We start from the raw sequence: 16187 nt of genomic DNA on the forward strand, positions 1-16187 counted from the left end.
CCCTCCACTCCCATTGATGGGTTATGGTCACCCCTCAGAAGTCATTTGATGCCCACCCACGGCGGGAGAGCCAGGTGCGGCAGCTGGCATGGATTGGTGACGGAGTGTGGGTGTCTATCCGCTTGGACTCCACGCTGCGGCTGTACCATGCCCACACGCACCAGCACCTGCAGGATGTGGACATCGAGCCCTATGTCAGCAAGATGCTGGGTAAGGCTGTGCTGGGCTGAGCCTGGTGAGGCAGGGAGGTCTCAGCAGACAGCACTGACCCACCTCCCCTTTCCCTCCAGGCACGGGCAAGCTGGGCTTCTCCTTCGTGCGCATCACTGCCCTGCTCATTGCCGGCAACCGCCTCTGGGTGGGCACCGGCAACGGAGTTGTCATCTCCATCCCACTGACCGAGAGTGAGTGACCCCATATATCTGCAGAGATGGTGATGGCCGCTAAAGGGTGCACATGGCAGGGTCCTGGGGTGGGCGTGCTCTGCCAGGCTACACTCAGGAGGATGCTGAGCTATCCTGGCAACAGCCAACCCTCAGCCCACCCCTCCTGTGACTGCTTCTCTCCTCTCCCCTCCATGCTCTGCCCCTCACTTCCCCAGCCGTGGTCCTACATCGAGGCCAGCTCCTGGGGCTCCGAGGTAAGTCCAGGGGCCTGCTTCCTGCTTTCAGAAAAAATCACCCAGCCCAAGACAGCTCAGGGCTGAGGCTGGCCTTGCCCCTCACCATGGGCCCCAGAAAGGCATGCGCTCTCCTATCCGCCACCCTTTTCTGCTGGGGATCCTGTCAAACCCCTCAGTGGGCTCAGCCCCTCTGGGTCCCACTCTGTCTCCAGCCAACAAGACATCCCCCACATCTGGGGAGGGAGCCCGCCCAGGGGGCGTCATCCACGTGTACGGTGATGACAGCAGTGACAAATCGGCCAGCAGCTTCATCCCTTACTGCTCCATGGCCCAGGCCCAGCTCTGCTTCCACGGGCACCGTGACGCTGTCAAGTTCTTTGTCTCAGTGCCAGGTGAGGGACTGTGCTCCAATTCCTGCAGAGTGGCAGCTGTATCTTCCCTTCAGGAGTCTGCTTGGGGGCTCTAGCTGCCCTGCTAAGGTCCCTGTACCCCATGACAGGGAATGTGTTGGCCACTCTCAATGGCAGCGTGCTGGACAGCCCGTCTGAGAGCCCTGGGCCTGCCGCCCCTGCCTCAGATGCAGAGGGCCAGAAACTGAAGAATGTGCTGGTGCTGAGCGGTGGGGAGGGCTACATTGACTTCCGCATCGGTGAGTGGGCACTGCCTGCGGGCCCCAGGGATTCCCAGGCAGGGTTCACCCCTCAGTCAGCTGCTCTCTCTCTCCAGGTGATGGAGAAGACGATGAGTCGGAGGAGAATGCAGGGGAAGTGAGCCAGGTGAAGCCCATGCTGTCCAAGGCCGAGCGCAGCCACATCATCGTGTGGCAGGTGTCCTACTCCCCCGAGTGAGGCATGGTCTCCACCGCCCCCTGCCTGATGCCATTGTGTACATACACCCCACCCCACCCACCTGCCATGACCTGCCCCTTAAGGCAGCCTGTCAGTCCCTCTCTAACCTCTCAACCTGCAGCTTTCACCTTAGGTCTGGCCCAGGAGCCGGCAGGGGGCGGTGAGCAGCAAAGCGGGTCTGGCTGGGTGGAGGAGGGCAGTGGGTGGGAGAGGCAGAACCTCTGGGGACACAGTTTTCTCAGCAGCTCTTGGCTAGGTTCTGAACCCAGAGTCCAGTTCCAGGGCACTACAGGGCCAGAACGAAGCAGAGTCCCAGGGTGGGCTGGGCCGGGGCAGCCCCCAGGTGGCTCCCAGAAATACCCTGGTCTCCCCACTCCCATCATTTACTCCCAAGACCCCCAGAGCAGTAAGCAGGGACTTCACCCCATCAAGTCTCCCCACTCAAGCCCACTTGTCTTTGCCTGCTCTCCACAGGGGTAGGAGCCCTAAGGGAACCAGCCCAGCCTCTTGCCTTCCCTGGGTTCCCTGGGTTCCCCTCCCACCCAACCCCCTACCCCAACCTGGGAACTGGCATGAAAGCACGTAACCAGGCTTCCTGGGGCAGCTGTTTGAGCAGACAGATGCCCTCATTCCACTCAAACCCCTTGATCGTTCTATATGGCAGGCTCTCATGGGCCCTCACTGACTCATGTCCCCTACCCCCTTCCTGGGCAGAAGACCCACCTTGTAGAAGCAGGCCCTGGAGCCCTGCCCCTCCTAGAAGCCCCTAGGGTGGAATTTCTCAGGCTGCCAGGGCAGGCTCAGGCCTCAGAAAGAAGGGGAAGCCCCTGGCTTCTCCTGGGGTCAGTCTGAGGACACAGGCCTAGCCTCAGGGTGATGGGGGAAGGTGTGCTCCAGGGCCTGCCTCCCAAGCAGTCTCCAAGGAGCTCAGCTCCCAAGACAGGCTACTAAGTGCCTTGGGCCGGTGGTGTGGCCTGCTCCTTTGAGGGCAACTGACAGGCTGACAGCAGAGGCCCTAAGGGCTAAGACAGGGGGCACCTCGCTTGGCTCTAGGAGCATGTGCCTGCCTGCTTTGAAAGGTATGGCCCTGGACTGCTGCCTCCCCACTTGCCCAGGCCTTAGTCCTGCTCTGAAAGGCACTAACCAGGACAGCCCCAGGCCCTGCTGTCCACCCACCTCCCACCAGAGAAGCACAGATCTTGGGCAGCCATCCCACAGCCCAGCCAGGCACTACTGCAGTCACGTGCCACTGCAGGCTTCTCCCCACCGCCCTGCCACTTTCCACTGTGATGTACGTCAATTCCTTTGTCTGTTCCCACAGGGCCATAAATGACTTGGGGGTTATCTGGTTGGGTGCAGCTGGGGGAAGTGGCTGGGTGACTGACAGTTCTCCTCAGGCTTTGGCCCTGCAAACTCACGTATCTGCTCTGTATGTAATAAATGTCTTAACATGGTACCCGTGTCCCTGGATCCAAACCATGTGAGCACAAGAGTTTTCTTGTTTATTATAAAAAGAAATGCTGGTCCAACCTGAGGGCCAGGGTCTACACCCTGGTGCATTTCCAGGCGTGTTGCAAACGGCATGCCAGATCTTGGGCAGACCCATCTGCCCTATAGGAAGTCCTGAAGGAGTACTGTGATTGATCCCTGCTTCAGAAGGAGTGTTCTGAGAGCATCACCTCTGGAGCCCAGAGTGCAAAGTCATCCACAACCTATTAGAGCACTTCTACCTTAGAAGCCCCAGGCGCCCAGACTTGAGTCCTCTGCCTCTGGAGGAGGCCCGGACCTTGGGTTCCATTACTCATATAGCCAGTGTTCGGTGCTGTCTTCCCAGCACAGGAGCTCGTCCGGGCGGAACCAGAGCGCGATCTCACGGCGGGCGCTCTCCACGGAATCGCTGCCATGAATCACGTTCCTGCGCGGGAGAATTGTGCATGAGCGGAGTGCTGGGGTACCAGGCAGCTCAGTCGGGGGAGTTGGGACTGGGGCCAGCCTTACTTGCCGACCTCGATACAGAAATCCCCGCGAATGGTGCCAGGCGGGGCATCCACAGGATCTGTGGCCCCAATGAGCGCCCGCGAGACACGCACAACGTCCAGTCCCTGCCACACCTGCGGACGAAGTCAGTGGCGCGGACTCAGCGCTGGCGCGGGGTTAGCGCGCCACCCGCCCCCCAGCACTCACCATGGCCACCACTGGCCCGGAGCCCATGTACTTGACCAGGCGGCCGTAAAAGGGGCGCTCACGCAGTTCCGCGTAGTGCTCGCGCAACAGCTCTTCCGAGGCCTGGGAAGGGAGGGGGTCGGCTGCGTGCTCTGGAGCCCCGCCCCTCCCACGCCCACTCCCGTCCCGCCGCGACCCCCGCCCCAGCCCTCACCTGCAGCAGCTTCAGCGCCACCAGCTTGAAGCCCTTCCTCTCGAAGCGCCGCACGATCTCGCCCACGAGCCGTCGCTGCACGCCGTCCGGCTTCACGGCCAGAAAGGTGCGCTCATGCACGCTGGGGAAGGCTACGGGACCCGCGGGGCCGCACGCGTCAGACCCGGCCAAAGTCCCTCCCCACTCTGTCCGGCCCTGCCCGACCCCCGGCCCTAGTCGCGCGGCTCACCCGCCGGGAAGAGGTTAGCGAAGATGGTCAGCAACAAACAGATCATGGCGGCGGCAGCTCGAGCTGAGCGTAGACTGACGGGGAGGAGGGCCGGGGCGGGGCCTGTATTTAAAGGGTCCGCGGCCCGACCTCCCCCATCCCCTTCCTTAGTTTTCGGTTGCCTGTTGCGGCTGCCTCGGTGGATGCGGCAAGGAGGGTTGGGACTGGGGGAACGCAGGCGATGCAGTGAGGCCGTGCCTGTCTTCCACGCCCACCCTAGAACCCCTGCGGAATGGGGTCCTGAGGCCCTACGACAGCCGCGTCTGTGTCCCCCCAATTCGCTCAAGTCTATCCACAGGGCCAGATTAACCACGTTTGTCAGCCTTTTTCACCCCACACCCCAGCAGACAACTCGCCATAGTCCTCCAAACCCAAACTCGAAGAGACCAGACCCCGGGGCTGCTTCATTTGCCTTTATTCGCGTTCACAGCTTCTGCCAGGGGCCCGGCTGAGGCAACACGTGATGGGGAAAGAGTTGCCAGCCTGGAAGTGACAGGTGCCACCCGCTGGCCCCGCTGCTTTCAGCTTTCCCCTGGCAGCCGTCTCCTGCGTTGCCCCTTCAGTCAGATCTGGGAGCTGGGACAACAGGGACAAAAAAGACAGGTGTAGGGTCTGGCACCACCCCCTTTCTTTCCTTGTTCAGAACAAGTCATGGAGGTCGGATCCAGGCTCCCAGGGAGCTGATTCAGGTGTAACTCAAAGATTTAGTTTCATCAAAATTGTGCCCAGCATCTTAACACCCTTTAGGCAGCCTGCCGGTTCCGACATTTTAGACTGGAGTGCCCCTGGCCTTTCTCTTTGTCACTTGTTTCCCAGGGTAATCCCAAGGAGCTATGTGTGTTCTCTCCAGATTCAGCATGGGCTCCTCCATACTGGTGTCCCCATTTTTCTGTCGCTCTGCTAGAATCATAGCCCGGAGTAGCGGTGGGTAGGGCACAGAGCGAAAAGTATCCTCGGACACTGGCGTGAAAGCGGTGAAGGTCTCCTCCTCGTGCTTGGGCACAAGCCGCCAGTCGTGGTACATGACCTGTTCGATCTCCCGGGCCTCGCTCTCCGTCTTTCCTAGGGAAAGAAGAACGAGATTTATTGCACACGCACTTTGGGAAGTCTGTTGCCAGCAGCCAACCCACCCGGTCTCCGATGTCTTACCTTTGAAGGTCAGGATGCCCCAGGCCTTCCCATGGTCCAAGTTCTGCAAAGCAAATAGGGAGGGAATCAGCTCAGAAGGCTTTCTTGCCCCCAGAGATCAGGATGTAGGAGATCCCACCCCACAAAGTTGCGTACGGCGGAGAGCGGTGCTGTTCCGCAGTGCTCGGGAGCAGGCTACGCACCTGCGCCGTGTAGTCTGGACGGACACGGGTGAGGCGCCAGTAGCACGGTTCGTCGTGTTGCCACAGCCAGGACTTCCGCGTGACCAGGCGGCCCACGCCGAAGAACGGGAGGCGGCCGAGCAGCTGCAGGAGGCGACTCTCGCGGGTTACGTCGGCCCAGGCCCGCGCCGGCAGCCGGCGGCCGGAGTTTGGCCGTGTCAGCGTCTCGTAGTCCAGTGAGTAGCGCTGCGAGTCCCGCGGGCGCTCCCGCTGCTCGCGCAGGGCCCGCACACGGCGAGCAAGTTCGGCGATAAGCCGCGGCCGCACCTTCTTCCGCGCCATGGTTGGTCCGCACTTCCGCGCTCCGGCTGTAAATCGCAGCCGAGGCGTGTCAAGAAGCCCGCCCGCCGCCGGAAGCGGCGGGTGTTCCCCTAAAACACGGCCGGAAGCAGTGGAGAGGCTGGGCGGGCCATGGCGAAGGCCAGGGTCTCGCAACGGGGCCGGGGACGGCGGCGGCCCTCGACTTGGGAGATCTCAGATTCAGACACCGAGGGCCCCACTGGCGCGGAAGCCGACTCAGAGGCCGCCGCGAGTGCCTGGGACCCGGCAGAGAAGCGCAGGGCGGCGGCCGAGGCGCTGCGGTTGCTGCGGCCTGAGCAGGCGTTGCGGCGCCTAGTAGTGCGTGTGGACCCAGGTGCGCCCGGGGCGCAGGGCGAGGGCGGGTGGGGGCTGAAAGAAGCTGCTCTTCTGCTAGAGCTTGGCCTTTGGAAGCTCCCCTTAATCACTGGGAGGTGGTCCCCGGCCCCCTGCGGAGTGAGAGGGGCATTTAAGGCTGCCTTTTGGCCGGAAATTGGTGCGGAGTTCCCACCTGGGAGCTTATTTAAAAGACAGACTTAGGGATCTAAACCCAGTCTGCGCTATTGCAGCCAGTGAGGGGAATCAGTGCATTTATAACATGCAGCTCAGGCTGCGGGTCTGCTGTGAGTAGCGTCCTCACAGGGAGGTAAAGGAGTGACAGCTGTCTCTCCATCCCACCCCAGCCATCCTAGAAGATGCTGGTGCTGACATCCTGATGGAGGCCTTGGACTCCCTGGGCTGTGAGTACCACATTGATCCGCAGCGCCCTGCTCGGAGCCTCAGGTGGAGCAGAGTGAAGCCAGAACCTTGCTTCCACAGTGTGAGTGCCCCTAGTTCCTGCCACCAGCAGCCTTATTTCCTGGGTTTACATAGTGCGGCCCTGGGTTGGGTGTTTTACCTCATTGATTTCAAATGAGGCAACTGCTGTAATCACATGTAAACTAAGAATGGGGGATGCTGAGTGGGGTAATAGCTGCTCTGCCGGTCAGTTGCAGGGCTAGGTCCAGGGTCTGAACTGAGCTGGTGCAGAGGAACGTTTCACCCTCACTGAGGCTGTGCTCAGTGCTCCAGCCGGCCCCACAGACTAGGGCTAGTCTTGGTCTCAGCAGGAGACCACATTGGCTTCTGTAGAGCTGTCCTAGTGGATATGGTATTTGCTGTGGCCATGAGCCTCAGAGCTGTTGTGATGCCCAGGGAAAGGCCCTGGGGCACTCAAGGCGGAAGATAGACAGCCATGCTCCTGGATATCCCCACAGGTGCCTCCTGAGGTGTGGGCTGCAGGTGAGCAGGACCTCCTGCTGCTGCTGCTGGAGCCTGAGGAGTTTCTGCAGGGTGTCCTCCAACTGACCCAGGTGCTCGGTGGGAGGTTGGGTTCCCAGCCTGGAAATGCTGCTTTGCCAGTCTTGCTGAAAGGCAGAGGGGATGAAGAGGGTGTGCAGTGGGTTGGGGCTCCTCTCTGATCAGCAACCGAGATGTTATGGTTGAGATAGGAGAAACCACCTGGACTCTTGGCTAGGGAGCATATGGGAGTTGCAGCTGCTTCTAGAGGGCAGAAGCCAGGATAAGGAAGGCCCTCTGGAGAGGTGAGTCAGAAGCCAGAGGCAGGAAACTGGTGAGAGGGAGCCTGGGGCTTCGGGTTGGCTTTGCCGTCCACCTGTTACAGCAAACAGCTCAGCCCCCGCCAGGCTGGAGGAGCAATAGGGACTGCTCAGCTGATGTTTGCATCAGTGTCATTAGATTAGACTCTGCCCAGTCCCAGTGTCTGAGGTTCAGCATTTATCAGGTACCTGTTGCCAGGCAAATGCCAGACTGGGTACAGAGGTGGACCAGGAATTAGGGAGGGGGACTCAGCCCAGCACTTCTAGGAACCTGGGACATTCCTGGAGGCTTTTGTAGGTCCCCTTGACCTCGTGGGAGGCACACAGCTTGTTTTCTAGAGAGCTAGCTGAGCAGAGCAGGTCCATTCCAGTCTTATCCCAGCATCACTGGGTCATTCTTGCTCCCCTTCTTTCTGCAAACTGGCAATGGTATGGTGGCCTATGGGCTCTGCCTACTGCAGCCCGGAGGAACAGATGTGGTAAACCTTCTTGACTTGCAGATCTGTGGCTCAACCTGCTCGGTGCCTTGGATACCTCCTGAGAGCCCTGCCTGCCCTCACCTGGCTGTCATCGGGCTAGATGCCTATCTTTGGTACCGGCCACCCTCACACTCTTAGCAGGCCTGGCTGGGATGGGGAAGTTCAGGAAAAAGGTTGGGGTAGCTCCAAGGCTGCTGTGATATAGCTAACCCTTCCTTTTGCTAGGCGCTGGGGGAACCAGATCTCAAGGAGGGTGGGACAAATGGGGTGTTGGGAGCTGGAGGGACAGTCACCTCTGCTCAGGTCTCGCCAGCCCGACGCCCAGGAGATGCAGCAGCCAGAGAATCCAGGGGTGGCCCATGCTAAGGTGGCGGTCAGCTGGTCTGAAGTGGAAGAGGTAAGGGCACGTCAGGTTGGGTGAGGTAGTTGGCCTTGGCTCTGGCACTAAGGCTACTGAGGCCCAGCAACTGGGTTTGGTCCCAGGGTGGCATGCGGGGTTTGTCTTAGCTGGGTGTCCCCCAGGGGAGCCCTTCTCTGACCCACTCCCATGGCTTGCCTCTTTAGGCCCTGGTGTTTCTGCAGCTCTGGGCAAACCTGGACGTGCTGCTAGTGGCCTCCTGGCAGGAGCTGAGTCAGCACGTGTGCACCTTCACCAAGGCCCTCGCCCAGCGCCCGTTCAAGTGTGTGACCTCCACCCCAGATGGTGGCTGTGGCTGGGAGGGTGACAGAAATGCCAGGAGGGTGGTGCATCCTTGGCCTGAGAACAGATGACTAAGGGCTTTGTTGAGCTGGGGGTCTTGGTGGTCAGGAGAGATGAAGCCTCTAGAAGCCTCCCTGCACCCTCCCTGTCCTCAGGCAGTTCCGGGAGTTCCAGGCATTTTCCTTCTGCACTGCTGGGCGCTGGATGGCAGGCGAGCGAGTGACAAGAGATGGCACAGGGCTGCGGGGAGCCTGGTGGCGGCAGATCAGGCAGTTCAACCGAGTCAGCCCAGCCATGGCCGACGCTGTGGTCACTGCCTACCCCTCCCCACGCCTTCTGCAGCAGGTGGGCCCTTTCCCTACCCTCCCCCCCAACACTCCCAGATATCTACAGACATAGGGTCCCTGAGGCCCGCCTTGCTTATCCCTGTGCCTGCCCTAGGCTTATGTGGCCTGTGGCACAGAGCAGGAGCGCCTGGCCCTCCTGACTGACCTTCCTGTCAAGGTGGACAAGGGCAAGAGGCCCCGAAGGGTAGGGCCTGACCTTTCTCGTCGCATCTACCTCTTCCTGACCTCCACCGATCCTGATCTCCTGCTGGACCTGAGCTCCTGACATTCCTGCTAGACCTTCAGGGACTTCTCTCACCAACCAGCAGGACAGCAGGCAGCCCAGCAAGGGACTGACCAGAAACCACAAGGGGTGGGGGGTGGGGGGAGGAGAGCAGCCATCTAGCATAATCTGCATTGGCCTGGAAGGGGCTCTCAGTCAAGCCTTACCCCGAGGGGCAGGCATGGGTAGCAGGGAAGGTTCTTGGATAACTGGGATGAACAGAAGAAGAAATTCCAGCAGATGCCAGGGGGGCTGAAGGGGCTGAGGTGGGGTTCACAAAGGGGCTCTGGGCCCTTTAGACACGGGCTGCAGGCCTAGTGGCTAGCTGGGACAGCCAGGAAGGGCTAGGGAGCACCCAAGTCACCTGGAGGCTTGGGTGTGGCACCTTCAGAGAAGAGAAGCAGGGAACAAGAACCAGGCCACCTCTTCCCAAGGATATTGAGATGACCAAAACTACAGGAGAAAAACCATGGACACACATGAGCCCCAGGCCTCAATCCAGACTGTTTTAATTCTACTGCTGTGGAGGTGTTAGACATAAACTCAAAGTTTATTACGGTGGTTTCAGTCTCGGACAAGAGGAACAGCAGCTGACAACATGCAAAGCAAGTGAAGACAAACCCAAGGCCTCCCAAGGCCAATGACCACAGGAAGAGCTGACCTCTAACGAAGCTGCAGACCACAACCTCTGGGCCTGCCGTCTGAATCCAGAAGAGCTGGGGTGGCCACTCCCAGGAGACTCCGAGAAGAGAAGTGGCAGATCCCATACCCAGCACAGGAAGCAGATGGATTCGAATAGTACTGATCTCAGGATCGCAGGGCCTGTGGCCCCTGAGCCCCTGTAGCAAGGCCTATCCCAGCCTCATACAGCAGAGGCACAGCCCAGACAGACCTGGGCCCAACTCTACATTCTCCGGTTGCCCTGGAGCATGGCCCAAAGGAAGGGATGGAGAAAATGCTGCCCAACCCCAGAAGGCAGTTTTCACTGAAAAATAAGTTAGGTCCGTCGGCAGCGCTTCCTCTGGCAGCGCCGGGTCTCAGGGCTGCTGGGACTGGCTGTGGCCTTGGGTGAGGACGCAGGGGACTTGCGGCGGCCACAGCTCATGCTCAGGACCCAGCCCAGCTTGTGGTGTAGCACCTGCTTCAGGCCAGGTGGAAGAGGAAGGTCCTCAAGTGTGTCCCCGGAGTCGGGTAGAAGCTGGCGCAGGCGGTGGCAGCACAGGTACTGCAGGGAGGTGGCACTGGCGCAGGAGCGGATGACCTTCATGCTGCTCTTGGCTGCCGTGGAGCATACCATCGGATAAAACTTCCTGTTCCGCAGCTTGGTGGCTGCCACTCCTGGAGGAGGGGGCACAGCCTGAACTCTGGGCCAGGTGGGGACATCCTCCTGAGATAGCAGAGGACTTGGCCCTTGTGCTTTCCCCACCTTTGGAGACCCTGAGACCTCAGGCTTCTTCAAGGACAGCCTTTCAGGAAACCTTGGGACCACTCAGCCTGCGCCCCTGCCTCTGCTTCCTACAGGCTCTTGATAGCAGTCATATCCTGCAGGCATGTGTCCCCCACCCCCAGGTCCGAGCCACCCTCACCTATGCACTTTCTGTTCTTAAAGAAGGTCAGTGTCCCATGCCAGGTGTCCAGGTGCACACCAATGATGGAGCCTTGGCCAAACCGCGAGGAGAAGCTTGTCTTGTCGCCCTTGTGGTGGAGGAGCCCTGGCGGACAGCAGGGTGAGGGTGAGCCCTGTTGCTTGGTGTTCCCTCCTAGCCTGTCTGCCCTCGGGGCCCCATGCACCTGTGTAGGAGAGGCCCCAGCTGTCCTCATCCCTGCCGAGCAGGCTGCAGAACGTGTGGTGGTACTTGTCCAGGTCCACATCTGATGTTCCAATGCCTACCATCTGGGGATAACAAGCAGGGCAGAGGGGGCCCAGGGCCAAGGCACTCAGCATTATCTGTCCCCCTATCATGCCCTGCCAGCCACTTACCATGTCGGTGCCATAGACAGGTGAGGTCATCTTGATCTCCCAGAAGTGCTGGCCCTCCCCCAGCTCCTTGGTGCCTCGGATGGCTGCTGTACCGCAGCTGTACTCCACATGGAAGTTGACCTTCCGGTTGTCACAGCTCAGCAGGGTGGCTGAAGACTTATTCAGGTCATCCCAGACCCAATCAAAATCTAAGAAGAGAGGCCCAGGTTGGGGCAGTCTCCAGAACCCCAACCAGGCCCTCCCCACCGGGACCTGGAGGCCCACCCCAGCCAGCCCAGGTGGCCCCACACTGGGTGCTCACGCTCATCTTCCTCCCCACAGCGGCAGTCCTTGCCCCGGTGGGCCGTGTGTAGGCTGCCACAGAAGGAGGCCTCACTCTGATTGTCACAGTCACAGAAGGACTCCCCTGTCACGGGAACAGCACTGGGGATGGATGGTGGCAGGGACGAGTATTCAGGGTCAGAGTCTGAGTCACTGTGCTGGGAAAAAAGGGCAGACTGTTACCCGCTGCTGTGCTCTCTGTCTTCCATCTGCCCAAACGCCCCCCCACCCCCAGGCCAATGGGTGAACTGCTCTGATACCCAAAGGAAGGGATCTGGGAGTTCACTCAGGTCCCAAGTGCACAGCTGGCTCACCCTTCCATAGTGCCCCCAGAGTGACCCTTGACACTTCTGGCTCAGGAATTGAGGCCTTCAGCAAGGATGAGTACTCAGAGTCAGAGGCCCTTCCCAAAGGTCTGCCAGGCTGCTGGCTCCCTGAGAGTGGGCTCAAGGGCTAGACTCCACTTCTGCACAACCAAGGGAGCATGGAGGCCCAGGCACTGATGAGCCCACAGCAGGACTGTGTTTGGCCGTCATCCTCTAGGCAGCGTCTAGATCATGGGTAAGCTGTGCCCCCCCTCAAGGGTGGCCTGAAGCAGGGGGTCCCCTTGGCAAAGTCCACTGTTGACCTAATAAAGGCAGTCTGGGTCTCCCCACGGGTGCCAGCTGTGTTCCAGTGAGGGCTTCTTCACTGTGACAGTGCTTACTTGCCTTCCTGGGCTACAGCCCCCGTCATCTTTGCATGTGGTGGCTGTTAAGCCCTAATCCTGGACCCTGAGAAGCTCAGGGGTCTCATGCTGCTACTCTAAGCCTCTGTCATAGGACAATATTCATTGAGTGCCTGCAGGGTGTGGGTCTTAGTCCTCACAGTGCCTGTTCCAAGTCCAGGGCCTGATCCCTGGCTGTGCTGGTCAGATTCTGGCAACCAACTGATCCACACTCCTGGAGACCAGCAACAGATGTTCTCTGTGTACCTAATCAGTCCCTCTCTGAAACTACAGAAACCCTACCAGATGCCCACCTTGACTCTGGACCTCAGCCTAACCCTTGAGGGGATGAGGTCTCATTGCCTAGGGCCCAAAGGGTTCAGATAGCTTCTGCCTGACTGCTTTGCCAGCCCTTGTTTGCTCAGGGTCCTGGTCAGGTTACAGTCTCCATCCTCAGTCTCTTGGCCTCTGGGTGCTCCCCTTTCTGACCTGGTATAGATCCTGCCAACCTGAAAATAAAGCCCTCACCTCCCATCAGAGCCAAACAGCCACCCCACTGGCCTGGCCCCTCTTCCCTCACGTGTCATGGCAGGGAGAGAGTCTCTTTGCTCCTAAATGGCAGCTTTCAGGTATCAACTCAAAGAGGCTCATCCAGCCCTCCCTCCCAGGACCTCTTCCTTCTCATCTGCTCCCCTGACAGTCTCCTTTGTCTTGTTGACCTGCCTCCCACCGGAACAGAAACTGTAGGAAAGAGCCAGGTCCTCGATTCTTTCCTATTATACCCAGGGCCCGCACAGAAGCTCATGAATCAACCAGAGAAACTGAGCTGAGGAGGTTGAGCCCCAGTCAGAGACAGACTCAAGAAAAGAGACTGGAAGGAGGCCTAAATCACCCTACTAGTATGGAATGGTGGTCCCCAAAAGCCAAAGCAGGCCAGGCAGAGGCAACCCCCTTCCCATGGAGTCAGGTGCACAGACCTAAGTACCACAGGCCTGGAGGTCAACCTAGGCAGGGAGCAAATCTGATCCAAATGCAAGCCATAAGGGTAGAAGGAAAGGGAGATGTGTGTGTTCAGCTTTCAAAGGTGCTGGGTTAACACTCACCTGTACGCATGTGTGCGCGCACACGCACGCACACACCTACCTACTCCAGGCCCATTAGATGACAGGGCAAGCCACATGCAAGCATGTGTCAGACACTGTACCCCAGCCCCCTGACACCTCCTGCATCCCACAATGATGAGCCAGCAAGGCAGGAACAGACAGAACAATCTGCTCCAGGCCATGTAGTCAAGATGAGCTGGAAGCAGGGCAGGAATGCAGGCTGGGGCCTCTTGCTGGCTTGGGCAGAGATTTTGGGGAGGCCCCAGGAAGAGGCCTAGGAAGGACACTGGCAACCCAGAAGAGTCACCTCAAATTCTCCCCCAAGGCCTGCTGGTTCCACAGGGCTCAGCTGCCCTCACTCTAGGGAGGAGCGGTACCTACCCCCACCCAGGACACGTGGGTGAGCCAGGGCAACAATGCAGGGTAGCTGAGACAGCACAGACAGGAAGCAATGGAGGTACTCAGGGCGGAGCCAACCTTTGGCTCTGGTCTAAAGTGACAGAAGCCACAATAGGTGCAAAGGCCATGCAGCCCTGCCGTTCCACCAGGGATGGGTATAGCCAGGCTCTGGCTATAAAGCCCGCAGGTACATCAGGCAGCCTGCACTGAGACAAACAGCTAAGCTGCTGTACCGACCACCTCTACAGTTCTGGGCTCTTAGAACTCTGAAGCCACTGAGTGGAGGAAGGCACAGGAATTATGGTATTTGAGAACAAAAGATCCCTTTTTTTTTTTTACATGCACATACATGAATATAGAGCACATATCTGTACACACAGGAACTGTTCAGGGTGCACATTGAATTAATGATGGCTACCTTTGGAAACTGGCAGAGTAAATGGAATGGAGATGTTCTGTTGATTGAACTGACAAAAAAACCACCTGCCACTCTCTTCAGTGAAAAGAGTATAGAGAGGGACATGGCATCTGTCATGAGGTCCTGTCACCCCCAGGGCACCTGGGTCCTTAATCATGGTAAACCCTAAGTGAGCAGTAGAATCCTATTGTTTCTATCCTCTGCCCTCAGGGGGGTCTCATTTCAGGCATGGTCTGCCTCGGAGGTCTCCACACCTTAGTCCAGCGGTACCCACCTCATCTGCTGTGACCTACCTGCCCATCAGAGTCATAGCCCCAGCTAGTGGTCCCTGCCAGAGCCACAGCCCGGGCATCTGCGTCTCGGCGGGCTGCACTCAAGACAAAATGCCATGCTCTGCTGCTCCGGGGGCGCCTGGCCATTGTGGACAGGATCTGAAAGAGGGAGAAAAAAAAAACAGGTTCTAAGCAAATGAAACATGCAGAATATTGGAAGGTCTCCCAACTACCCCTGCCCTTAGCCCTTGGCCAACTGTGCCAGCACCCCCGCAAAGGCGAAGGCTTTCATGAGTCACGTGGGTGCTGAGCTGGGACTCCAGAACTCTCCTCACAAGCTCCTACCTCACTGCAGTGTCCAAGCACCTTGATAAAACCTAGGTAGAGAGTGTGTAAAGCCATCCAGACATACATGGCTCTCAAATGTAGACCTCAGCCCCTCTCTGAGCTCAGCCTCAGGTACCCAGCTGTCCAGCCTATATGTCCCTCAGGCATCTCATACCTCACCTGGCTCCTCCTCCACTGCCTAGTTTGACAAATGGCATCTCCAATCTCCCAGTTCCTCATGCCATACTCACAAGAGTCATCCTTGACCATCCTTCCTCTTTCCCATCATGGCCCAAGGGACCCACACATCCCCATGCCACCTCCAAAACATGCCACCTCCAAAACATGCATTGAATCCATATGTGCTACTCGTTGCCACCACCCCGGTACCACCCCACCCATTTCACTCCCTACAGCCAAACTGTTTTTGAAACATCTTTAAATTTTAAGTAAATCTTAACAAACCTTAAAACTCAGGGCTTGTTAGAGTTCTTAGGATAAAAGACAAAATCCCCCAAAACCCATCAAGCTCCCTTGCACTTCTCGAAGCCACACTGGCCTTGTCCCAGTTGCTAGTTCTTCCCTGCCCTTTGCCCGGATGCCTTCCCCTTCTCTCTTTGGCTCTCAGCTTCCGTATCCTACTGACAGTAACACCTCGATTTCTATGATGATCTACTGCCTAGCTCTCTTCCGGACTGAAGTCCCCAGAAAAGGAGTGACTGTTCCGTAGTGAGGTCCCCCAAAGCGAAAAGGCTAGAGCTGTCAGTGTAGGACTGCTTTCCAGAGATGAAAGCGCCGTCTGCAGAGCTAGGTTCCCCTCCCTCCAGCAACGCCGCCGCGCGGCTCCTTCACCCGCCAGCCGGAGCCAGTCCTGGAGCCGGCTCCAGTCGGCTGGCCTAGTCACCATCCGCTGCGTCTGCAGAGCACAGTCGGCGCCACGCGATGCACGTGAAATGACCAGCCCATGAGACTGTCCCCTCCCCGAAGCCGGCGGCACATCGCTGGCCTCGAAGCAAGGGGCCTCTTACTAATTCTAGTGTCGGGAGGTGCTTACTAATTCTACTCCTGGCGCGGCGGCGGGCCTACTGTGCAGGGCAGCCCGCCGGGCCCTGGCGCCGCCTGAGGGAACAAAGGTACAGCCAGGCTCCACCGCTGGCGGTCCCGCAGGGTCCCCAGATTGTCCGGCGGGAAGGCGAAGACGCGACCTGCCCTCACCTGCGCTGCTCCGCCGCCGCGCTCCGCCGCCTGCCGTGACCCACTTTCCGCTCCCGAGCGAGACGTAAACAATCCCCGCCCACGACCCGCCCCCCGCGCCTCATTGGTCCCACTTGTCGCAGGCGGGCGCTCCTTGCCCGGGGCTTCGGCGGGGGGGACGGGCTGCGCGGCACACGGCTCTTGCCAAGGGGTTGCTGGGCCTATCAATCCTGACTCAGCATCCCCATTGGTCACATCTCAAGCTGTCGGGCGTTGACACGGAAGTGGACCTTCTCCT

The 16187-nt window shown here is 59.0% G+C and overlaps 5 protein-coding genes across 33 annotated transcripts in view; 2 read left to right on the top strand and 3 right to left on the bottom strand.

The window, feature by feature from the left end:
• MAPK8IP3 (mitogen-activated protein kinase 8 interacting protein 3) overlaps positions 1–2924 on the top strand; it is a 50488-nt gene extending 47564 nt beyond the window's left edge. For 22 of the 23 annotated variants that reach the window (XM_023521328.1, XM_023521333.1, XM_023521330.1 and 19 more), the window contains 6 exons: positions 39–210; positions 291–404; positions 602–640; positions 835–1014; positions 1122–1271; positions 1349–2924. In XM_023521328.1, the coding sequence (XP_023377096.1) occupies positions 39–210; positions 291–404; positions 602–640; positions 835–1014; positions 1122–1271; positions 1349–1470 (777 nt within the window). In that variant the 3' untranslated portion in view covers positions 1471–2924. The remainder of the gene's footprint in view (positions 1–38; positions 211–290; positions 405–601; positions 641–834; positions 1015–1121; positions 1272–1348) is intronic. The other variant, XM_023521334.1, reaches the window with a different exon arrangement.
• A 27-nt stretch (positions 2925–2951) lies between these two features.
• Positions 2952–4364, bottom strand: NME3 (NME/NM23 nucleoside diphosphate kinase 3). 3 transcript variants are annotated; one of them, XM_011376865.2, is made up of 5 exons: positions 4077–4364; positions 3848–3978; positions 3686–3756; positions 3477–3581; positions 2952–3385 (listed from the first exon to the last, which is right to left on the bottom strand). In XM_011376865.2, exons 1-5 carry the CDS (start codon positions 4120–4122, stop codon positions 3268–3270), a joined length of 471 nt encoding a protein of 156 aa, XP_011375167.1. In that variant the 5' UTR covers positions 4123–4364; the 3' UTR covers positions 2952–3267. The 3 variants fall into 3 exon arrangements, with proteins under 3 accessions (XP_011375167.1, XP_011375168.1, XP_011375166.1); XM_011376866.2 differs by having other exon boundaries at positions 3655–3756; XM_011376864.2 differs by having other exon boundaries at positions 3469–3581; positions 3655–3756.
• A 151-nt stretch (positions 4365–4515) lies between these two features.
• On the bottom strand, positions 4516–5831 carry MRPS34 (mitochondrial ribosomal protein S34). Its single transcript, XM_011376863.2, has 3 exons — positions 5447–5831; positions 5265–5307; positions 4516–5177 (listed from the first exon to the last, which is right to left on the bottom strand). The coding sequence occupies exons 1-3, from the start codon at positions 5765–5767 to the stop codon at positions 4885–4887; spliced, it is 657 nt and encodes a 218-aa protein (XP_011375165.1). The 5' UTR covers positions 5768–5831; the 3' UTR covers positions 4516–4884.
• A 10-nt stretch (positions 5832–5841) lies between these two features.
• Positions 5842–10134, top strand: EME2 (essential meiotic structure-specific endonuclease subunit 2). Of its 3 annotated transcripts, none has more exons than XM_011376859.2 (8): positions 5843–6119; positions 6466–6602; positions 7039–7134; positions 7881–7972; positions 8085–8256; positions 8424–8539; positions 8715–8904; positions 9001–10134. In XM_011376859.2, exons 1-8 carry the CDS (start codon positions 5897–5899, stop codon positions 9169–9171), a joined length of 1197 nt encoding a protein of 398 aa, XP_011375161.1. In that variant the 5' UTR covers positions 5843–5896; the 3' UTR covers positions 9172–10134. The 3 variants fall into 3 exon arrangements, with proteins under 3 accessions (XP_023377112.1, XP_011375161.1, XP_011375163.1); XM_011376861.2 differs by having other exon boundaries at positions 5844–6119; positions 8163–8256; XM_023521344.1 differs by lacking the exon at positions 7039–7134 and having other exon boundaries at positions 5842–6119.
• On the bottom strand, positions 9661–16133 carry SPSB3 (splA/ryanodine receptor domain and SOCS box containing 3). Of its 3 annotated transcripts, XM_011376856.2 has the most exons (7): positions 15911–16133; positions 14390–14527; positions 11451–11628; positions 11150–11337; positions 10960–11062; positions 10755–10880; positions 9661–10506 (listed from the first exon to the last, which is right to left on the bottom strand). In XM_011376856.2, exons 2-7 carry the CDS (start codon positions 14513–14515, stop codon positions 10166–10168), a joined length of 1062 nt encoding a protein of 353 aa, XP_011375158.1. In that variant the 5' UTR covers positions 14516–14527; positions 15911–16133; the 3' UTR covers positions 9661–10165. The 3 variants fall into 3 exon arrangements, with proteins under 3 accessions (XP_011375158.1, XP_011375157.1, XP_011375159.1); XM_011376855.2 differs by having other exon boundaries at positions 10960–11337; XM_011376857.2 differs by lacking the exon at positions 15911–16133 and adding an exon at positions 15750–15893 and having other exon boundaries at positions 10960–11337.
• Positions 16134–16187: the final 54 nt, after the last annotated feature.

Source organism: Pteropus vampyrus, unplaced genomic scaffold, assembly GCF_000151845.1.
Source record: "Pteropus vampyrus isolate Shadow unplaced genomic scaffold, Pvam_2.0 Scaffold303, whole genome shotgun sequence".
Classification (NCBI taxonomy): Eukaryota; Metazoa; Chordata; class Mammalia; order Chiroptera; family Pteropodidae; genus Pteropus; species Pteropus vampyrus.